Here is a 20,524-nt window from a genome sequence, read left to right as displayed (position 1 = left end):
CTCCTTCATGACCAGGGGCAAAAATAAAGTGGTGGTATCTCCCAAATGCAAAGCACATGTTGCGCCAATATAACTACAGTAAATTGTGCAGATCTCAGATTCTCCCTCTTGTTTCTTACATGAGGAATGCAATAATTAACCATGTTGACATTTAAATTATCATTACTGGGCAACTGAGTTAATGTCTCACTGAGATGAGTGGGGCACTTCTTCCCTGGCAGAGCTGTTATTCCAAGCTGTCTCTAAACCAACCTTGGCACCATTTGCACTTGATTTGCTTTTTGAAGTTTTCTTTATAACCATTAAAAGTAGAAACTTAGTTTTTGAGAAAATGAAAACTGACATTCTGGAGAAAAAATGCTTCAGAGAAGTGCTGCTACAGTGTATGGGCATGTAGCAACTGTTGCCAAGCCCTGATACTCTCTAAGAGAGCCTGATTCTTTAAGGTACTGAGCTGTTCTGTGATGTTCTGTGAGCAGTCTCAACTCTCTGAATCTTTGTTTCTTAAAGCAGGCAAATATGTGCCAACCATATATATATATATATATATATAGCCATTTCCTATTAAAACCAAGTTGTGAATGCAATGCTCTTAAAAGTGTGGGACTAATGGTTTTCATTTGAGCCAGGGATGGAACATATAAGTGCTCTGTGAATTGCCTCACTGGTATTTGCTAATGTACACCCCTGTACTATTCCATTGCGAGGCCTCTTCTAACTAGAGACATCCAGTCATTCAGAATCAAGCCATAACAATGCACTAGTTTGGGGATGAAAATGAAACTATTACAATGAGGTCATCAGAGTCACTTCAACTATTTTGAGGAGGTCATGGGAAGAAGACCCAGGCCTTGTTAACTTCCCCAGCTGCCACCAAATGCCCTCTTCTTGGCCATTGTTGGTTAAACGTAGCGTATTTGGAAAGGTCACTTTCGAGTGTTCACTCTGATTCAAATTCACCAATGGCATCAGGAGATGCAGCTCTATTTAAGTTGATGGAATTGTCTTTTTTTTGAGCTAGTGCTGAGTGTGGACCAGTATCTCAGCACAATGAACTAGTAATTTGCATAAGAATGTGTAATGCTATGTAAAGTGGTATGTTTACACATCGTTCAAGCAAATAGGACATCGGTGAGAGTCAACAGTTTCTGGATGCTCAGCAGGTCTGAAAAGAAGGCCATTTATTTAGGCACTTAAATAAGGATTTATGAAGTGACCTTTAGGAACTTATTTTTTTAAAAAAAATCTTGCTCATTATTTTCATGTTTTTTAATTTTAGCCCATGTCTAATCCTGTTAATGCCCTGTTCATTATGATTAAAATAAATATCAGTATTACAATAAACTGATGTCATTCTAAACACAGATTGAAGAGCTGACAAGCAACCTGCCACAGCTGCAGTCATTGTCTAGCAGTACATCTTCTGTGGACAGTGTCGTCAGCTCTGAGACTGCAAGTCCACCAACAAAAAGGAAGGTAGTAACCAAAGTCCAAGGAAACGCTAAGAAGGCTTTGTTAAAGTGGGTGCAGTACACAGCAGCAAAGTAAGTTAAACTCACAAATTAATTTAGGTTGTAAGCTCTTTACTTAGGACTGGAGTTCTTTTTCTGTGTTTTTACAGTGCCTAGCACAATGTGTTCCTGGCCCATGACTGGGGCTCCTAGGTGTTACTATAATACAAATAATAATAAAGAATAATATTTAGATTACTTTTACAAAGCAATCCCGTTTTATGGTATATGAAGCAGAATTATCCCTGAGACAGTGAAAAACTGGAAATAGAGTTGGATGTTGTTTGAATGGCAGTGTTGGCTCTTGCTGCCAAAACCTTTGATACAACAATGTTTGCCCCATATTGAAAGGGCACTTTTTACAGACTGTGCTTTTCTGTCATTTCTGTCTCAGTGAGTGAGTACAATTGTACTTGGGTGCGAGTTGTTGAAAATCACGACTATCATGATTTAATCAGTGGTATTCAGTTACATATATTATATAAATTTAATTAATTTTTCATTTCCTATTAAACTAAATTGGTTCAGAGGTGTAACAGGGCACCCTCTTGTTAGCTTCAAAACATTTATCTTCATTTGGTACAATTCTCCTATGTATGCTGATTCCAAAGAGGGCATAAAACAAAAAGTAAATTAGATCAATGAGACCATAGTGATCTGATTGCTTCCACAATAAGAAAAATAAAAAGACAGGTCCTTCCCCTAAAAGCCATAAAAGAATAAACTGGATTTAATTGTTCAAATAAAGTAAATAATTATCTGAAATACAGATATCCACAATAATATCCAGGGAGAACAACCAGCACAGAGAAGTAGAATGGAGCCCCAGAGAGAGTAAATATGATCATAATGTCATAGAACTATATGCCCAGGTCCCTATAACACCAGTGCAGTATAAGGTAATTTACAGTGGAATGCAATCTACTTTGGCATAGCATTCTTCCTACAAAATTATTTGCATTCAGAGACAGACTACTGAAAGCCGATAGCAGCACCATCCAGACAGGTGGCAAGTGAAAAATTGCAGTGATGGGTGAACACAGCAATCAAATTGACCCAAACATTGGGAGAGGAAGGAACATCGTAGTCCCCATCCCTTCATACAAACTCAGAGTGGAACTGCTGCACTGCAGGAGCAGGCTGTGCCATCGGAAAGCATGGTGTATCCTGAACAGCCCTCAGGAACTGATGCATAGCCCACTGAAGGGATTGGGAGTCTTTCCAAAGATTTCAGTGGACTTTGGATCAGGCCCTCAGAGAAAGACACTACCTCCATGAAGAATGAACCTCTCTAAGCTACCCTTGTGACTCCACACTACCCCAAGAGGGGGCAAGCATCTGAAAGCCACAATATGGCCTCACTGGAAGTTTGCCTGAGTAAGGACTGAATAAAAATTGGGGTAAGGACCTCAGTGTCTGGACATGAACATAGTTTTCAGAATTACTTTGAAAAATTAAAATATCACCCATGCTTATTAGTTTCTCTTTAATATAGTGCTAATCACTTAGATTCCCTGTTGCATCATTGTGTGAGATTCACAGTGGCAGTGTAAGTGGACTGGATATTGTGAGAGGACATTATCACTCATGCATGGAACAAGAACGTACTCCACATTACATTTTTGGACTGAACCACAATGACATAACGTCCTAGGATAAGAGAAAAATATTATTGTAATCATTTACTTTAAAAATCCAGATGCAGATAACAAGGGAAGTATATTATAGTGAAGGAAGACTGGAAGGATTCAGTAAGGGAGGAAGGAATAGTGAGTAGTGTTTTATATAGCAACATACTTTGTAGTGTCTCACATACAAGAACCAGAGTTGTAGTTCATTTTCTCATAACACACAGGGCTTAATGTAACCAAACAGCTCACTGGAAATAGAAATTTTTGCTTCAGGCTTATTGGAAAATACACTCTTGGCCACTGATAGAAAACATAACCTTGTATCTTGTGTCTTCATATGACTAGACTGATTCATTGTCCCTTTTTTTCTTTTTGTTAAATTTTAAGGCAGGCTGGAATTGAAGTAAAAGATTTTGGACGAAGTTGGAGGAGTGGTGTTGCCTTTCACTCAGTCATTCATGCTATTCGTCCAGAGCTAGTGGACATGGAGAAAGTGAAAGGAAGATCTAATAGGGAAAACCTAAGTGAGGCCTTCACAATTGCAGAAACAGAACTAGGAATCCCAAGACTTCTTGATCCTGAAGGTACTTCACATAAACTATACTGCATCAAATTTTGGATTAGGATAGGCTAATATTTGTTTGAAAGTTTTTCAAGGGTGTATAACATTTTTGCTGTTCAATTATGAATTAATTTACTATATATTCTGCACTTTTCCAGATGTGGATGTTGACAAGCCAGATGAAAAGTCTATCATGACCTACGTAGCACAGTTCCTGAAACAGTATCCCGATCTTCATAATACAACTGAAATGCAGGAGAATGATGTAGGTGTCCATTACATTTCCATTTTAATCAGTTGCTTTTGCACATAATGGGCATATTTTGACATCTATTTTCAAAACATATAGGTTATCTCAGTTTTTTTTTAAAGAGCAGCTGAGTGAAGAACCACCGGAGCTAGAAAGACCATGAGCTAGAAAAGACTAGCTGACTATAAAAGAAGCCAGTGTTGTGAATGAACACTAGTAACAATTTTGGAGCTGGAGAGAATAGAATGATGATAGAAATAATGACCCTGCAGATAACAGCAGAGGGGAGAGGGAGCAAGAGTAGCTCTGGTGAAGAGTAGCAATCTCAGACCGTGTCTACACCAGAGGGACTGTAGTGGCATAGCTGTGATGCCACAGGTATGATGGCATAACCCTATAGTGTAGACATTGCCTATGGTCACAGAAGGGTTTTTGCCATTGCTATAGAACCACCACCTACCCGAGTGACAGTAGCTAGGTTGACAGAAGCATTCTTCTTCTTCAAGTGCTGTCCCTGTGGGTGCTCCACTCTAGGTGTCGGTGCGTCCCGGCGCCGTTGATTGGAGATTTTTGGTAGTAGTGCCTGGTCGGGACGCAGGTGCTCAGTTGGTATCTCCCATCTCGTTGGAATCTTCCTGAGCGCCTGCATCCCGCACCCCCCTCAGTTCCTTCTCAACCATCCTCGGGTGAAGATGGGACTCAGGGCAGTGCTACTTCTCTTTCCTGGTCTCTGTCGGAAACAGTAACGAAGAACACAGAAATAGTTATTAGTTACATCCCAGTTGTTTCCCTTCCTTTAGAATAGTTACATAGTTTAGTTAGTTTAAAAAACAAAAACAAAAAACAAAAAAAAAACAAACAAAAAACTAAACACTTTTCGCCTCAGGCTTGTCTCCCGCTGAGACACTATCCCCTGCCATTTCTAATTCAATATGCCAGGGGCTTCAGGATTCAAGAAGTGTGTTTCCTGTCAGGACTCCATGCCAAGGTCTGATGGGCACTCACAATGTGTGAAGTGCCTTGGCGAAACACATGTCCCTGCAAAATGCCTTCACTGTGCAAGCCTCAAGACCAGGGCTCGTCGCGACAGGGACCAGTGGCTTAAAATGTTACTAATGGAAAAATCTCTGCAGCCGCCTTCGGAGATGGGGAAAATTAAACCCTCTCCCTCGCGCTCCCGGCCAGATCAGAGCCAATTGGGAGCATTGCTTCACCCTCTCTGTAGCAGAGGCAAGAAGCCCAACAGTCTCTGAGGAGAGACTTTAACAAGGGTAAAGGGTCTCCCACGAGATCCTCACCCTCTGTATTGACAGCGCAGAAGGCAGGCGCCTCAGGCTGTCACAACGCCTCAGCCGCAGCTTCTGCAGACCGCAGAGGCAGGAACCCGACCTCCCGTGCTGGGAAGGCTTCCGCGGCACCAAGCACTTCAGTGCTAAAAATAGCTGGCAGTGCAGACTGCATGCTCTGCTCCGGTGCCGGGAAGAATGTCCTCACCGAGCCTGCCTTCTGCTCCGGCACCAGCAGCGGACCCCCTGCAGGACTCCTCCACACATCCCGGGACACCAGTGAGGCTTTGAGGACAGTCAAGGCTCAGCACAGCCCAGGGAGCAGGAGCAACAGTTTCTCACTCAAGGTGACCTCTCAGTGCCACCTGGGCCTAACTCCCCGCTCCTGGACAAACAGGGCTCGTTTTTTGAACAGCTGCTCTCCCCACCTGAACTGGTTACCTTTACTGATAGCGAACCTGATGTACAGCAGCAGGCGGAGTTCTCCCCATCTGCCTCTCCTCCTCCACCGGAACCTTTTCTGCCTCAGGTCATGGCTCACAACCACCAGTCTCAGTTTCCTTACTTCACCCCTCTGTGGACGGCACCTGGCAACCACCAGTCTCAGTTTCCCTACTTCACCCCTCCATGGACAGCACCTGGCTTCTCCTACCCTGTGCCTTGGTCTCAGTGATACCCTTTGTCACATCCTCCTACCACTCACCCTCAGACCTCTTCTACTGAACCACTACCTCCTTCTGTGCCTTCATCTCCAGCTCCGTCCACTTCTAGAGTGCCTGAACCCCCTCCTGAGAACATGAGCTACGGACCATATCCTGACTCACCGACCCCCGAAACACAAAACAGACTCCTCAGAATCCTTCCACCCTCTGCATGCTCTAAGATCACGCTCCCCATAAATGAGGCACTCTTGGAAACAGCTGACACTCTCTGGCAAACTCCAGCTTCTTTATTACCAACTTACAAAAGGCTGAACGTAAATACTGTGTTCCCACTAAGGACGCTGACTTCCTATTTTCTTATCCACAACTGAACTCTCTTGTCATGGATGCAGTTGCACAACAGACAAAACAGCCGCAATATCAGAGCACCCCGCAAGACAAGGACCTTAAACTCCTTGACGTCTTCGGTCGCAAGGTTTACACGTCCTCCACTGTACAGTTCAGAATTGCGAATTATTCTGCCCTCCTCACCAGCTACGACTTCGATAATTACAATAAACTTTTCGAATTTGCCTCCTACATTCCAGAGGGTAGGAGAACAGACTTCAAATCAATCCCGGTTGAGGGCCAATTAATTTCCAGAACGGCCCTACAAGAAGTTCTAGACACGGCAGACACAGCAGCCCGTACTATTGCAATTGCTGTGGTTATGCACAGATCTTCATGGCTCTCTTCATCTGGCATCCCTAAAGATCTGCAGACCAAAGTGGAGGACCTCCCCTTTGATAAGGATAAACTTTTCTCAAAAACAAAAACAAAAAAACAAAAACCGATCAACTCCTCCACACCATGAAAGATTCTAGAGCGACACTGCACACCCTGGGCATTCACCCATCTTTTCCCAGGAGACAACAATACCAACCCTACCAAAGACCACACACACACAACAGTATTATCGGCCTCAACCCAAATCATACGACATAACTAGGAGTTGCGCTAGATCCCTAAGCACAGAAAATATCAAGCTCAAGCAACCACTTCCCACCCACCGGGGAATAAACAACAATTTTGAAACATTGGTAGAGGGTCTGCAGGATCTCCTCTTGAATCTACCGCCTACTTGCCCGTTAGGCCACCGCCTCCAGAGTTTCCAAAATGCCCGGCAGCGGATTACACAGGACCGCTAGGCCCTCAAAATAGTTCAGTCCGGTTACTCTATCCTCTTTATATCCTACCCTTCCCCCTTTCCCGTCTCTCTTCAGGAACTCCTCTCACAAGCACTTACTTCGCATAGAAGTGGCTCACCTTCTACAACTAGGTGCAGTGGAAACTGTGCCAACACAACATCGAGGGAAAGGGTTCTACTCCCATTACTTTCTGACACAGAAAAAGGCTGGGGGAGGGAGGCCTATATTGGACCTATGCCAACTGAACAAATTCATGAGGATACAAAAATTCAAGATGGTCACACTGGGCACAATAATTCCTGCACTGGATCAAGGGGACTGGTTCACAGGCCTCGACCTCCAGGACGTTTATTTTCATATACCAATTCATCCAGCTCACAGATGCTTCCTACGTTTCACAATTGGTCACAACCATTTTCAATACAGAGTTCTTCCTTTCACACTCTCTACAGCACCAAAAGTCTTTTTTCAAGACTCTAGCCATGGTTGTGGTTCACCTCCACAGACATGGAATCATGCTTTTTCCCCTACCTGGATGATTGCCTCATCAAGGGCAACTCCTATGGAGAGACAATTCAAGCTACCCATTTTGCCATCTCCCTCTTTCACAGCCTATGCCTCCAAATAAACATCCAGAAATCCACCTTGACACCTACACAACAGATCGAGTTCATTAGAGCTCATCTGGACTCAATCTGGAACAGAGCCTCACTCCCAAATCACAGATTCCTCACTATCACACAGCTGATGCACACGCTCTCTATTCGTTCCAGGACACAGGCAAGAATCTGCCTACAGCTCCTTGGTCACGTGGCAGCCACCACCTTCGTGGTCCAGCACGCCAGGCTACGCATGAGATGTCTTCAGGGCTGGCTCAACTCCAACTTCAAACCCACCAGACACACCTTAGGGATGGTGCTAACTCCTTCTCCTCCCAATGTTCTAGCTTCACTACACTGGTGGACGAGACCAGAAAACCTCTGCATGGGGGTTCCCTTCCAGCAATGATCTCCAATGCTGACGCTCACCACGGACGCTTCCCTAATCGGCTGGGGAACGCATCTAGGGGGACACAGAGCACAAGGCTGCTGGTCCGCATCAGAGACGCGCCTACACATAAATCTCTTAAAGCTCAGAGCAGTGCGATGAGTATGCCTTCACTTTCTTCCCCTCATAAAGAACAAATTTATTTGGGTCTTAACAGACAACATAGCATGTATGTTTTACATCAACAGGCAAGGGGGAGCCCAATCACACTCCGACTATAGAATTGGTGCAACAAATTTATTTGGGTCTTAACAGACAACATAGCATGTATGTTTTACATCAACAGGCAAGGGGGAGCCCAATCACACTCCGACTATAGAATTGGTGCATACAACATGAAATACGAATCATTGCCTACCCGGCTGCCACAATACTACTGCTGATGCACTCAGTAGGCACTTTTTGACAGAACGCGAATGGGAACTGCAACCTGCAATACTTCAGCAGCTCTTCTCCCTCTGGGGCACCCCGTCAATGGACCTCTTTGCCACAACCCAGAATTGAAAATGTCGCCTGTTTTCCTCCAGAGTGGGACTCGGGACTGCATCCCTAGGAGACGCGTTTCTCATCCCGTGGTACAACTCTCTCCTGTATGGAAGAGATATTGAAGAGCTCAGAACGGAGCAGAATCCGATCTTCCTTGCCTAAACTATCAGTGACTGTGATGCATGAGTTGGAAAAGGAGGAAGATACTGAGTTAGACTAGGGAGCTCCCAAATGGATCATCTGGAAGAACAAGAACAAAATTATTATTCATTTGACATCAGTCAAATGTCTGCCTGTCTGTCTATCTGTCTGTCCAGAATCACCTCTTCTCATTGTGGATTTCTCTTCTCTAAGAAAGATTTAGAGGTACTTTGATATAACCAGCACTTCCCTAAACAGTAAAGAATATATGTTGCTCTGCATAAATGATTGCTAGGGATGCCTGTTATGATCTGTCAAGGCCTCTCAAATGAGTTTTAAAAAGATGCAGCTGAACTTTAATAGACGTTTCCTGTAATCCTGTTTTGTTAAAATACAAGCATGGGAAATGGTTTGGAAATTGGACTCTGGAAATTCTGAGTTATGAGCATCTATTTTAAATTCCAGGAACATAGGGCCAGAAACATAGCCCATTCAAGTCCATGGAAGGACTCCCTTTGACTTCAATAGGGTTTGCATTGGGCCGTGGCTTGCTTTCTGGTTTCTGACCACTCCAGAGATACCACCAGGATTATACTAACCTGGGGGAAGCCTATATTTTTTACTGAATGTCAGTTGGCAGGCTATGGACCTGTCCAAGGAAAAAAAATGATAGAAGAAGTAGCACACCAGCATTTTTAATTTTAGCTATCATAAATCTTATATTATTACTTCCAAGAAATCTTAACTTCTTGAGGAAGAACTAACCAGCTGTCCCTTTTCACATCACCAATGGATTGTTTAACCTGGAACTGATTGCTGCAGAGGCTTTTTGAGAATACCAAATATCAACAGAATGGCAATGCTTTGGTAGTCTGGCTTGGATATACAGTCTCTGGAGTTGTCTTGGTTTATTGGTTTGAGAGCCCTCACTTGGCAACCTCCACACTTTTATTATTGTAAAGGATTTCTGTGATACACAGGATAGAGAGGCTTACTCTGCACCACAACCACTTTGGATCTGACTTACTCATGATTTGTCAGAGTATCATCAACATTAAAATTGATATTTCCCATGATAGCAGATTCTTGCCATTTAGGATGTTCTCTTTGTCCTTGCCAAGCCCATTATGATGACTTGGGAAGAGCATCACACACAAATTCCGGCAAATATTAGCATCTTAAGTTATGCTGTTCTTACACATACAAAAAGAAGCTGGGAGTGTATGGCTAATCCTGTTGGCAACATCATACCTAGTTTTAATGTTTTCCCAAATATTATTTTATGTGCAACACAGTACCTTTAATTCACATTGCATGTTGCACATGTCGAGACTCTAGTCTTGTAAAGACTAATATATCAAACTATGAAAAAATGTATATACTGCATTACATTTTTAAATGATAAATGATTAGCCAGGTGAAAGGAAAACTGAAGTGATAGCAGGCCAAGATTAACTATGAAATTTAATCATCTAAAATAAATATCTCATTTTTTTAAATTAAATGTCAAGCAAATGTGATTAGAGATTAGATCTCTTACCTAAAAGGAATAATTTTATTTCCACTAGCCAGCTATATTTATAGTTGCTTACACTCCATTCCATACGCTGTTCAAGATGGCTAGTCTTCAGAATATAATTTGCCTATTTAGAAATGTACCCTTTTGATGTTTCTGACTGAGCGTGCAGAGCACTAAGTGTTGATAAATGCCTTGTGTTAAATATGATAGTTCATCAGACATGATGTATGAATGGTAGGTCCTTTGGTGCTTAAGAAACTGTGATTCATTTCCATCTACTACCACTCAAGTTGTACTTGCAACCATTTAATCAGAAGGGGGTCTTCGAACTGCTTATATATCAACCAAGGAACCTTTCATCTGACAAATGGGGCTGAGACACAGAGAGCTATACTGATGCCTCACATGCAGTTACTGAGAGATATATTCCAATGTATGTAGAAAGAAACAAGAGTCCAGTGAAGCAGGCTGCAAAAACAGAATGGTAAAATAGGAGCATGGCTAATAGTTTAAAAAATTAACAACTGATTATTCCTAAGCAAAATCATTCTGGGCCAAATTCATCACTTGTGTAAGTAAATACAAATCCATTGACTTTAGGCTGATTTTACAGCATAGCTGAATTTGAGTCCTTCTCTATAGTGGACCTATAGATACAGGTTGTATCTATCAACCTGAATAATTTGTTTTATACAGTATGGTATATTGGAGAATTGGTCTGAAATTCAATAAAGACAAATGCAAAGTACTACACTTAGGAAGAAAAAAAATCAAATGAACAAATACAAAATGGCGAATAACTGGCTGGGCACTAGTAATGTTGAAAAAAATATTGGGGTTATGGTGGGTAACAAATTGAATCTGAGTCAACAATGTGGTGCAGTTGCAAAAAAGGCAAATATACCGGGGTGTATTAATAGAGTGTTGTGTATGAGACATAGGAAGTAATTGTTCTCCTCTACTTGGCACTGGTGAGGCCCCAGCTTGAGTAGTGTGTCTAGTTTTAGGTGGAACACTTTAAGAAAAATGTGGACGGATTGGAGTAAATCCAGAAAAGAGTAACAAAAATGCTAAAAAGAAACATGAGCTATGAGGAAAGGATAAAAATACTGGACACGGTTAGTTTTGAGAAAAGAAGACTGAAGCAGGATCTGATGACAGTCTTCAAATATGTGAAGGATAATTAAGGACAGGAACAGGTTACCAAGGGAGGTTGTGGAATCCCTGTCATTGGAGTTTTTTTTAAGAGAAGATTAGACAAACACCTATACTAGAAGGTCTATGCATGCTTAGCCCTGCCTCAGCATGGAGGGACTAGATCACCTCTTGAGTCCCTTCTACTCCTCCATTTCTGTGGTTTCTATGAAATATGATATTGAAATAATCACATATAGGGTGAAATTTCGGCTTCATTGAAGTCAGTGGCAGAACTTCCGTTGATTTCAGTGGGTCAGGAATTTCACCCAGAGGCCGTGTGCCACTATACAATGTGCTATATGGGAGTAAAGAGCTAAACTTCAGGGCTTAAATCCTGATGGCAAGACTCCCACTGACTGCAGAGAAGGTACTATTTCATCTAATTCATAAGTGAGCATATCACTTCTGTGTTACACACAAGATCACATAAAGTTGTCCAACCTATTGACTATCTCCCACCCATTGATACAGAGTGTATGGAAGACCAGTTGAGGAATAACACAAAACCTTGATGACTATCACTCTTTTAGAATTGTAATGTCTTCAAAATCAATCTTACTACATATAGAAGTAGCTACTTTTTTAAAAAAAAATTCCTGTTAGAAGACAAAATTGTACCCATTGTTTAGTAGTCTTCAAAGGTCATTGTGGAAGGATTTATTTTAACTCTTAAGTCTACTTTCAACTAACATAGACATGTTCTTGCTGCTGCTGATTCTGTGTTTCAATGAATCTTGGGCCTGATTCCTACACATGACTTTGTGGCTCATATAGTCAGTCACCAGGTCAGAACGGTAGTGTTTTACACTCATTTTAGACTTGTCTCTATGGACACTTAGTGTGCTGCAAGCTAGGGTACAAATCACTAGCCTGCTGTGCACTAAGTTGCTGTGTGGACCTTGCTGTCATTCACTAGAAGATCCGTAGTGCCCTTTGACCCACTGCTGTAGATCAGAGCACACCACGGATATACATAGCCATTTAGTGTGCAGGAGGCTAGAGCGCTATAGAGTTATACCCCAGTTTTCCATGTACTACAGACTATGTAGACAAGCCCTTTGTACACACTTTGCACAGGTATAAATGATTCCACAAGATGCATGCAAAGTGAATGTAATCTGGCTGCAACTATCCTGCTGAGAATTCCCCTGGAGTGGAATTCTCATCAGGCATATAGCCAGTGGTTCCTGTGCCATCTTTGCCTATTCTGCAGCCTCAGCCCTGAGGGACTGGGGAGGGAGTGGGTTGCTCCATTCCCATACAGCAATACTCAGCTGATGGATGGTCCATAGAGACCATAGCTAACTGTTGTAAAATAATAGCCTCCCTGGTGTTGCTCTAATTTACTTCTGGGCTGAGGGCAGCTTGAGAATTAGAGAGCTATAACTGACTTCCTGACAACCCTCTGTAATGAGGGGATTTTGAGAAAAGAGCAAACCTTAAATATTTAAGTTTAAAATGACTGTTCCTTAGTACGTTTCAATTATTTTAAAAACATATAGGTATTTCCTCTACAGTTTTGTACGCATGAATCCACTAATTTGGTGTGATGTTTGAAACTTACTCACATACTTTGGGTTACTACTATGGATTTAGTTGAATCTATGCGCTTGCTTCTCCTCTCACTGGTTTTACAGGCGTGTGTCTTCATTTATTTCAATGGAGTTACTCCTGAGTTACATTAGCGTTAGTGAGAGGCGCATGTGGTGCACTGTGTGCAAATATCAGTCAGTCACTTACATCCCGCTTAAGGGTAGGCTGTTTACACAGTGCATAAATGTCCCTTTTATCATATGCTAAATCTTGATATGACAAGCTTACAGACCTGTAATTTCCTGTTGGTATTTTTCTGTTGGTGACTCTCTGATCACATTGTTCCGGACACAGCATGAATAAGGACTGTGTGATTGACAGTACACCGTACTAAAGCAATGTTGAAACAAGTCCTCTAATAGAACAGTATGCTGTTATTGAATGTAGAAAGATCAGTGTGTTGTGGTATATAAGTAAAAGAAACTGTGAAGATCAGTACCTTGCAATGTTTTTTTTTTTGTCCTAACTAAAATTGTAGAATATGTAAGCATTTGTCCTTTATACCAACTTGCTGTTTGATACTGGATGGTACACTTAAATCAGGGAGCCAACAGTCTGGTAATGTAGCATGTCATTATGACACATTGTTTATCATCAATACCATAAGTGATAATAAATAATAAAATCAGGAATAATGCCCTTTTCCAAACAAATAGACCTTCACTGAAATTCACTGTGAACAAATTGTGATTTACATCAACTGTGGCAGATTAAAATTAGCTGTTACGATTTATTGCAGTGGCTGCGCATTAAGTTGGCTTTAAATAAGAACTCCATGTGACAGTATGCTCTATGTGACACTGCAGTATCCCTTGCTAGTATGAACCTCATGTCTAGGGGTCTAAATTCTACTCATACATCCAGGCAACCACACTCATTCAGGTTGAATGCAGATAATAGAGTCAAATTTGACCCAAATGTCTACATTGACTTTCTCTGTAAATTAAATTGTTCTGCTAGGAAAGAGTAATATATTGCCTATATCTTTGGCACTCACTAATAATCATCTACAATGCTGTTTGGGTTTCCTGCCTCACAGAAAGAAGATAGACTGATGCTGAGAGACCTCAAAGTTTGGGTAGAACAGTTTGAAAGGGACCTGACCAGGACACAGATGGCAGAAGCAAGCTTACAGGAAAAATACCAGGTAAGCTGTGGAAAACTTCAAATGGTGGAACATTTTTGTCATGATTAGGTCTAATATGTGCCCCTGAATTTGTATCCTTCTTCCATATCATAGAATATTAGGGTTGGAAGGGACCTCAGGAGGTCATCTAGTCCAACCCCCTGCTCAAAGCAGGACCAATCCCCAACTAAATCATCCCAGCCAGGGCTTTGTCAAGCCTAACCTTAAAAACCTCTAAGGAAGGAGATTCTACCACCTCCCTAGGTAATCCATTCCAGTGCTTTACCACCCTCCTAATGAAAAAGTTTTTCCTAATATCCAACCTAAACCTCCCCCACTGCAATTTGAGACCATTATTGCTTGTTCTATCAGCCGGTATCACTGAGGAACAGTTTAGTTCCATCCTCTTTGGAACCCCCTTTCAGGTAGTTCCAAAAGCAGCTATCAAATCCTCCCTTATTCTTCTCTTCTGCAGACTAATACAGTATGCTGACTGCATAAAAGTGAGCAGTGTTTCACTGCCGAAACAAATCTAAGTCTGCAGATGCTCACATTGTGCCCCCTAGATCTTCAGATAAAGGGGACTTGTCTAACACAGATCTGCCTCCTCAGGATGGAAGAAGGGCTAGGTTGCCCTTAGGTGGGCAGCTAAGTCCTCTCTCCCCAAACATACATTCCAGATGCTGCAAAGGCCGCTCTGCATGATAGAGCTTCTGTGATGGAAAATAATTGAAGGGGAGGTGGGCCAAGAGGAAGAGTCGGCAGGCCTTGGTCAGGGGTGGAGGTCACATTTTACTCCCCTCTAGCCAGGTCCTGGAAATTAGTCAAAATGGCTAATACAGAATGGGCCTGTATTATATTTTAATGGAAACCCCTTCCTCCACTGGGGGCAGTCATAGCCCAGGGGAGGCCTTGATAGTGGGGCTCGAGTGGAGCCATGCTGCATGGGGGGAATGGGTGGGTGTGATAAGGGCCAGAGTCAATATGGAGGCATAGGGTCTGCCTCTAGTGGATATGTCTCCCCTGCCTAATCTGGGTGCAGATTCTACCGCCTTTTCTAGATGGGTTAATTCTGCCCCTATAACAGGATGGTGTCAGGGAGGTTTGTAGAGATTTGCTTCCTCTGAAAATCCTGCCCTGGGTTTTGCTGTGGGAGGAGATGATCTAGGCCCTGACAACAGTCCTACAATCGTTGAAATAAAGAGGCAGTTTTCTCTGCCTGCACTTTACTGTATTTTCCTTCTATCATTAAATATATGTATTTGGGTCACATTCTGCTCAGTTATAATAGTGTGAATTTGAGTAACTCAGTTGTTGGTGTGAATCCTGAAGAAGTCTGTTGAACTTTGTGTGTGACTCTGGATTTAAACTGCTTTAGCTCTAAAGAGTGGATTTCAGCAGTTTTTGTTAAATCATAGGTTTTTTTGCCTCACAGCCTAGCTTCTTATTTTGTCAGATTCAGCAGTGAAGTCCCAATTATATGTTTTTGATGCCATAAGACTTCCTCTCACAGTCCTACCACAGCCAAAATCCCCATTGATTTCAGTGGGAGTGCCATACATAAGACAGCTGCAGGACCAGCTCGTGATTGTAAGATGCTGGTTCAAAAATCGTGGTAGATCTTTGAAGCAGATGGAATTCCCATCCTCTCCTGAACAGATTATATGTACACTGTATGAAGTCCAGATGGAGGCCCTGATCCTGCAAACAGTTATGCATATAATTAAAGGCACACAAGTGAATAGTCCCTCCTCATTCAGGGCTACTTGTGCATGCAAGTAAAGTTACTCAAATACATAAATGTTTGCAGTATCAGAGTCCTGCTCCTTCCTGGGGTTTGGCATTATTGGTAACACCACATCATAAACTTCAACCTAAACTTCAAATATGGTTATACATAAGAGTTTCCATGCAGGCCATCTCTCTACCAAAACCTAGTTTCCTCTGCCTCTGAGAGAGGCTCCAACCCCTCTTTTAACCTGCTAAAAGCTAATTGAATGTAATTGCTAGTTCTACTCAACAGTAATTTCTGCCTTTCATGTAGGGTTCAGGTACCTAATAACTGGAGGAAAACAGAGGAGTCCTGTATCCCTACAGAGGTCCCTTGAGTCTCTTACCCTGTTAAAACTTTTAATAAAAATGTCTTTCAAGGAAGTTCATAATTAAATACACATTCCAACTTGAGAAGGATAGAATCTTTTATCAATTCAGAATTGTAAAATGGCCAACCTTACCCCATACATGTCCTGTCATTTCCTTCCATGCCTCATTGTACTGATTTTCTTTTCATGCAGTCATTTAAACACTTCCGAGTCCAGTATGAAATAAAGAGGAAACAGATTGAACTTGTAATCCAGTCTTCCCGGAAAGATGGTAAATTGTCACTTGATCAAGCTATGGTGAAGCAAGCTTGGGACAGGGTTTCTTCCAGGGTAAGTTAAAAAAAATTAATACACTAAATACATTTTATTAGACATACATTTTTAAGTTTTGCCAAAGCAAAGATTGAATAAGGTCTTTCGGATAGGCACCTACCTTGAACTGCCCTTTGTTAGAAAATATGTTGATAAAAACATAGTGGTATTGAGTATTTTGAAAACACAACTAATAGTACAATTCACAGCTCCCCTCAAACTGGATTGACAGAACAGGTTTTAGACAATATTGAATGCCCTATAAAATTCTACATCTGTTCATTTGCAGAACAATTTGTGTCTGCCTACCAACTACTGAATACTTACCTGGCAGGGGAGATACCATGATCACAAAGGTGGTTTTCCCAGGGTGAGGCTCATCCATTGCACTGCGGGTGTGCTGACCCCTGCGATTTCCCCAAATGCAGGAAACTCGACTGCATAATTTGTGGTAGTGGGGGACTGCGTTCGCACTCTCCCCTGGCTTTAAAAACCAAAAACCAAAAACCAAAAAAACCCCTACTGACTGTTGCAGTGTGTTGTAAAAGTGTAACAGTATTCATTTGGCATGGACACATACTTATGACTGGTGAAGCAACAAATGAGTTATGCAGGTCATTCCAAATGAGAGCCAATGAAACCTTTATAAATCACCATGCTGTCATGAATTTTTCTATGTCATGTATTTAAAATAAACTATATTGGAAATATTCTGAAGCTTTGTAATTTTTATTGACATTATTTTTCTCTTTCTTAATTGGGACTCTTCCAGTAAGACAGGCTACTTTACTTCTACAGATCCAAATGTACAGTCTTCTGAGGAAGAGAAAAATTAATAAAGACCTTTCAATATTACTGAAAATAGATTCTTTGTGTAACTAATATAAAATCTTCAGCTCTGAACTTCCACAGTCTACTGGAAAAAACATTCTTGGCATTCAGTGGGATAAGGAAATTATTACTGTCCCTGATAATTGATGCTATATTGGAGCTTAAGCTTTGTCAGGCTCCACTCTGCATAATGCCAGACAATTATAATTTGGGGAGGCTAGGTGGAAGAAAGATGCATTTCTCAAGCACAACGTATAAGCATCTGTCTGAAACTGCTGAGATGCCTGGAATGGTTGACATTTGTCTCTTCTCAGATGGGGTAATGAGCAGAGCGTAGATAAAACTATCCGACATTATGAGAAGTTCAGTTTATGACATGGTTTCATTTTTTTCCACAAGCCTGTCATCACCACATCTGTGGTATAACTATAGAACATCTGACTGCTTTTGGTGGTGGACAAGTTTTACTAATATACATGTAGGGTAACCTGCACCATTAATGAATAATGATGCCATGCATAGTTTATCCAGGACAAACTGTTGTAATGGAAAATTATAAATTACATCCTTAATACTGTAACGTCATGAACTGACTATCAACATTTACATTTTATACATCACTTATTGGTCTTTTAATTTCTTTTTGGTCTTGTAACTATCCAGCACCAGGTTTGTTAGAAGCCTGATTGTCAGGATAGTTACTTGTGAAATTAATCCTGGAAGGATATTCAGTATTCTTAATTTTGTTTTCCAGCTATTAGATTGGCACAAATATCTTGATAAATCTCTTCCTGCACCTTTGGGTAGCATAGGTGCCTGGCTATACAGAGCAGAGGCTGCTGTTAGGGAAGAAATAATTGTCCAGCAAGCTCATGAGGAAACAGCAAATACGATACATCGGAAGCTTGAACAGCATAAGGTAACTCTGTATGAGACATCTCTATGCATGACATTCCAGTTTCAGTGTGGCCACTGTTCCTAGGATTGTGGGTGACTGAGAACTCATGCTGTATGAACAACAAATTTTCGTGATGGTTGTTACTAGGTTTGTTTTGAAAGTGAGTTGTGATGATGAGGCAACTTGGACAACATATGGAGTCCTAAGATTTCCTTGATGCAATACAAACTGGGTTTTGACATGCTGTAGTTAGGAGGCTACATGTACTAGTTGTTTTGGTAGATAATCTCCTGTTGGTGGTAAATGAAGATCAAGTGTCCATGCTTATTCTTTTAGATCTATCAGATGATACCTTTGACTATGAGGTTTTATTAAGATGTCTGCAGATCCTAGAAGAAGTAGTTAGAATTATTTTTGAATGGCTCTTATTCCTTTCTTTTTGAAAAGTCCCAGAGTGTAATATTCCATAGCTGTTCATCTGCTCCAGGAGCTCTCTTCTACAAAGCTCCACACTGTACCATTCTGTTACTCAATCTATATGGGAAGCCAGGTGAAATAGTAGGGTAATGGAGAGACTACAATACTTTAAATATGCTGATAACCCGCATTGCAGTTGGTCTTAACCTGCCTTAATGCCTAACCAAGATTTAGGCTTGAAAGAGAATGTGGTGAACCTAGATCATTTTGCGCCTGAACAGGGCTTGAAAAATCCACTTTCCTATGGGTGAGTAAGAAGCTTTCATAGGCAAATTTGAATAATAGTGTGATCAATTTCTGAAGATTCTAAGCTCTCATTTAAAAGTAAGTTGTATATATAGACAGGCAGATAAAAATCTTTGGGGAGAAGTAGGAGAAGAAAGCTGAGACAGGAAATATAGAGGATGAAGTAGAGAACACAATGTAGGGAAAGAGTAAAAGGGTATATAAGCTGGGAAAGAGAGGAAGAAAAGAGAGAACAGACACTGAAAATATAGGGATAGAAAAGGAAGAAAAACTGGAGTGGAACCAGCAAGGGAAAGAAGATATAATGGAAGCAACAAAGGTGTATCTAGTAAGTTATATTTTAAAATGTTTTGTATTGAAAGTTGGCTGACAGCATGGTATAAAGAAATACAAGGCTCAACTGTTTTATTGCTGCAAAAATAATCTGCCAAGGATTTATTTAAAATTATATTTGTAGTCCTTTTAGCTTCTTTATGGTGTACAGTATAATGAAGGCCTAAAAGGTTTCTTAACAAAAAAGGTTTTGTTAATCTTGCAATATCATGAATGTCAGCTCTGTTTGTGCTAGAACAACTCCTGGAAGTCTTAGAGATATATATTTTGAGCTCTTACATCTTAAGTAATCACCCTGACAAGTAAACTTAGTCCTTAGGTTAGTAGATGTCAGGTAGATTTTCAAGCCCTATATCAATGGTTCTCAACCTATTTACCACTGTGGGCTGCATATATGTGTTATGTGGGCCACATCCAGTACTACCTGTATGGCCCTGAGGATATCACACGGGCTGCAGCTGTGTGTTGATGGGCCGCAAGTGGCCCACGAGCCACAGGTTGAGAACCACTGCCCTATATGTAATGCATGTGGGATGGAGAAAGCATCAGAAGAATTAGTAGAAATCAGCTCCCTGTATTGTGTGAGTGTGCTCATCTTTGTCACTCAAGGTCGTGACACAGGGGTCATGAAGGTCCTCAGCTGCTTAGGTAGCAGCAATGGCTCAATGTGTTTTTTCCAGCTGTGCTCTGCAATTTTTTTTTAATTTCTCTCTGCTGGGAACCTCACCACATTATCCATACCTTTGTCACCTCCAGAAGTTGTTACATGGCATTGCATATTATATGGCCCCTTAAGGTTATTCTGAAGTTCCAACTGATGCAGAATACATTATTAATAACATCTAGCTTTTATATAGTGCTTTTTATTAGTATATTTCAAAGTGTGTTTTGCCTTCTTAGACACCATCCTGCACAAACTTTGCTGTGTTCAACTTTAGATCCATAAGTAGTCCTACTGAAGTTAGTGGGACTACTCACAGTTGTTTAACTCAAAGTTAAACATGTATATAAGTCTTTGAAGGGTCAGGACCTTAATAATTAGTAATTCACTTGGAGAGCAAATTGCATCTCAATGTCATAGTTTTCACTGGCGTCCAGTAGATTAGTGGGTGAAGTTTCAAGTACTG

General features: G+C 41.3%; 1 protein-coding gene across 1 annotated transcript in view; it reads left to right on the top strand.

The window, feature by feature from the left end:
• SYNE1 (spectrin repeat containing nuclear envelope protein 1) overlaps positions 1-20,524 on the top strand; it is a 503,778-nt gene that overhangs the window by 129,998 nt on the left and 353,256 nt on the right. The window contains exons 7-12 of the mRNA XM_084624934.1: positions 1,366-1,544; positions 3,530-3,726; positions 3,863-3,969; positions 14,112-14,219; positions 16,493-16,630; positions 18,198-18,362. Coding sequence (XP_084481060.1) covers positions 1,366-1,544; positions 3,530-3,726; positions 3,863-3,969; positions 14,112-14,219; positions 16,493-16,630; positions 18,198-18,362 — 894 coding nt within the window. The remainder of the gene's footprint in view (positions 1-1,365; positions 1,545-3,529; positions 3,727-3,862; positions 3,970-14,111; positions 14,220-16,492; positions 16,631-18,197; positions 18,363-20,524) is intronic.

Source organism: Lepidochelys olivacea (assembly GCF_965140295.1).
Source record: "Lepidochelys olivacea isolate rLepOli2 genome assembly, chromosome: 3".
Classification (NCBI taxonomy): domain Eukaryota; kingdom Metazoa; phylum Chordata; order Testudines; family Cheloniidae; genus Lepidochelys; species Lepidochelys olivacea.
Note: the sequence above shows the minus strand (reverse complement) of the source record. Positions and strands in the feature narration are given on the sequence as shown.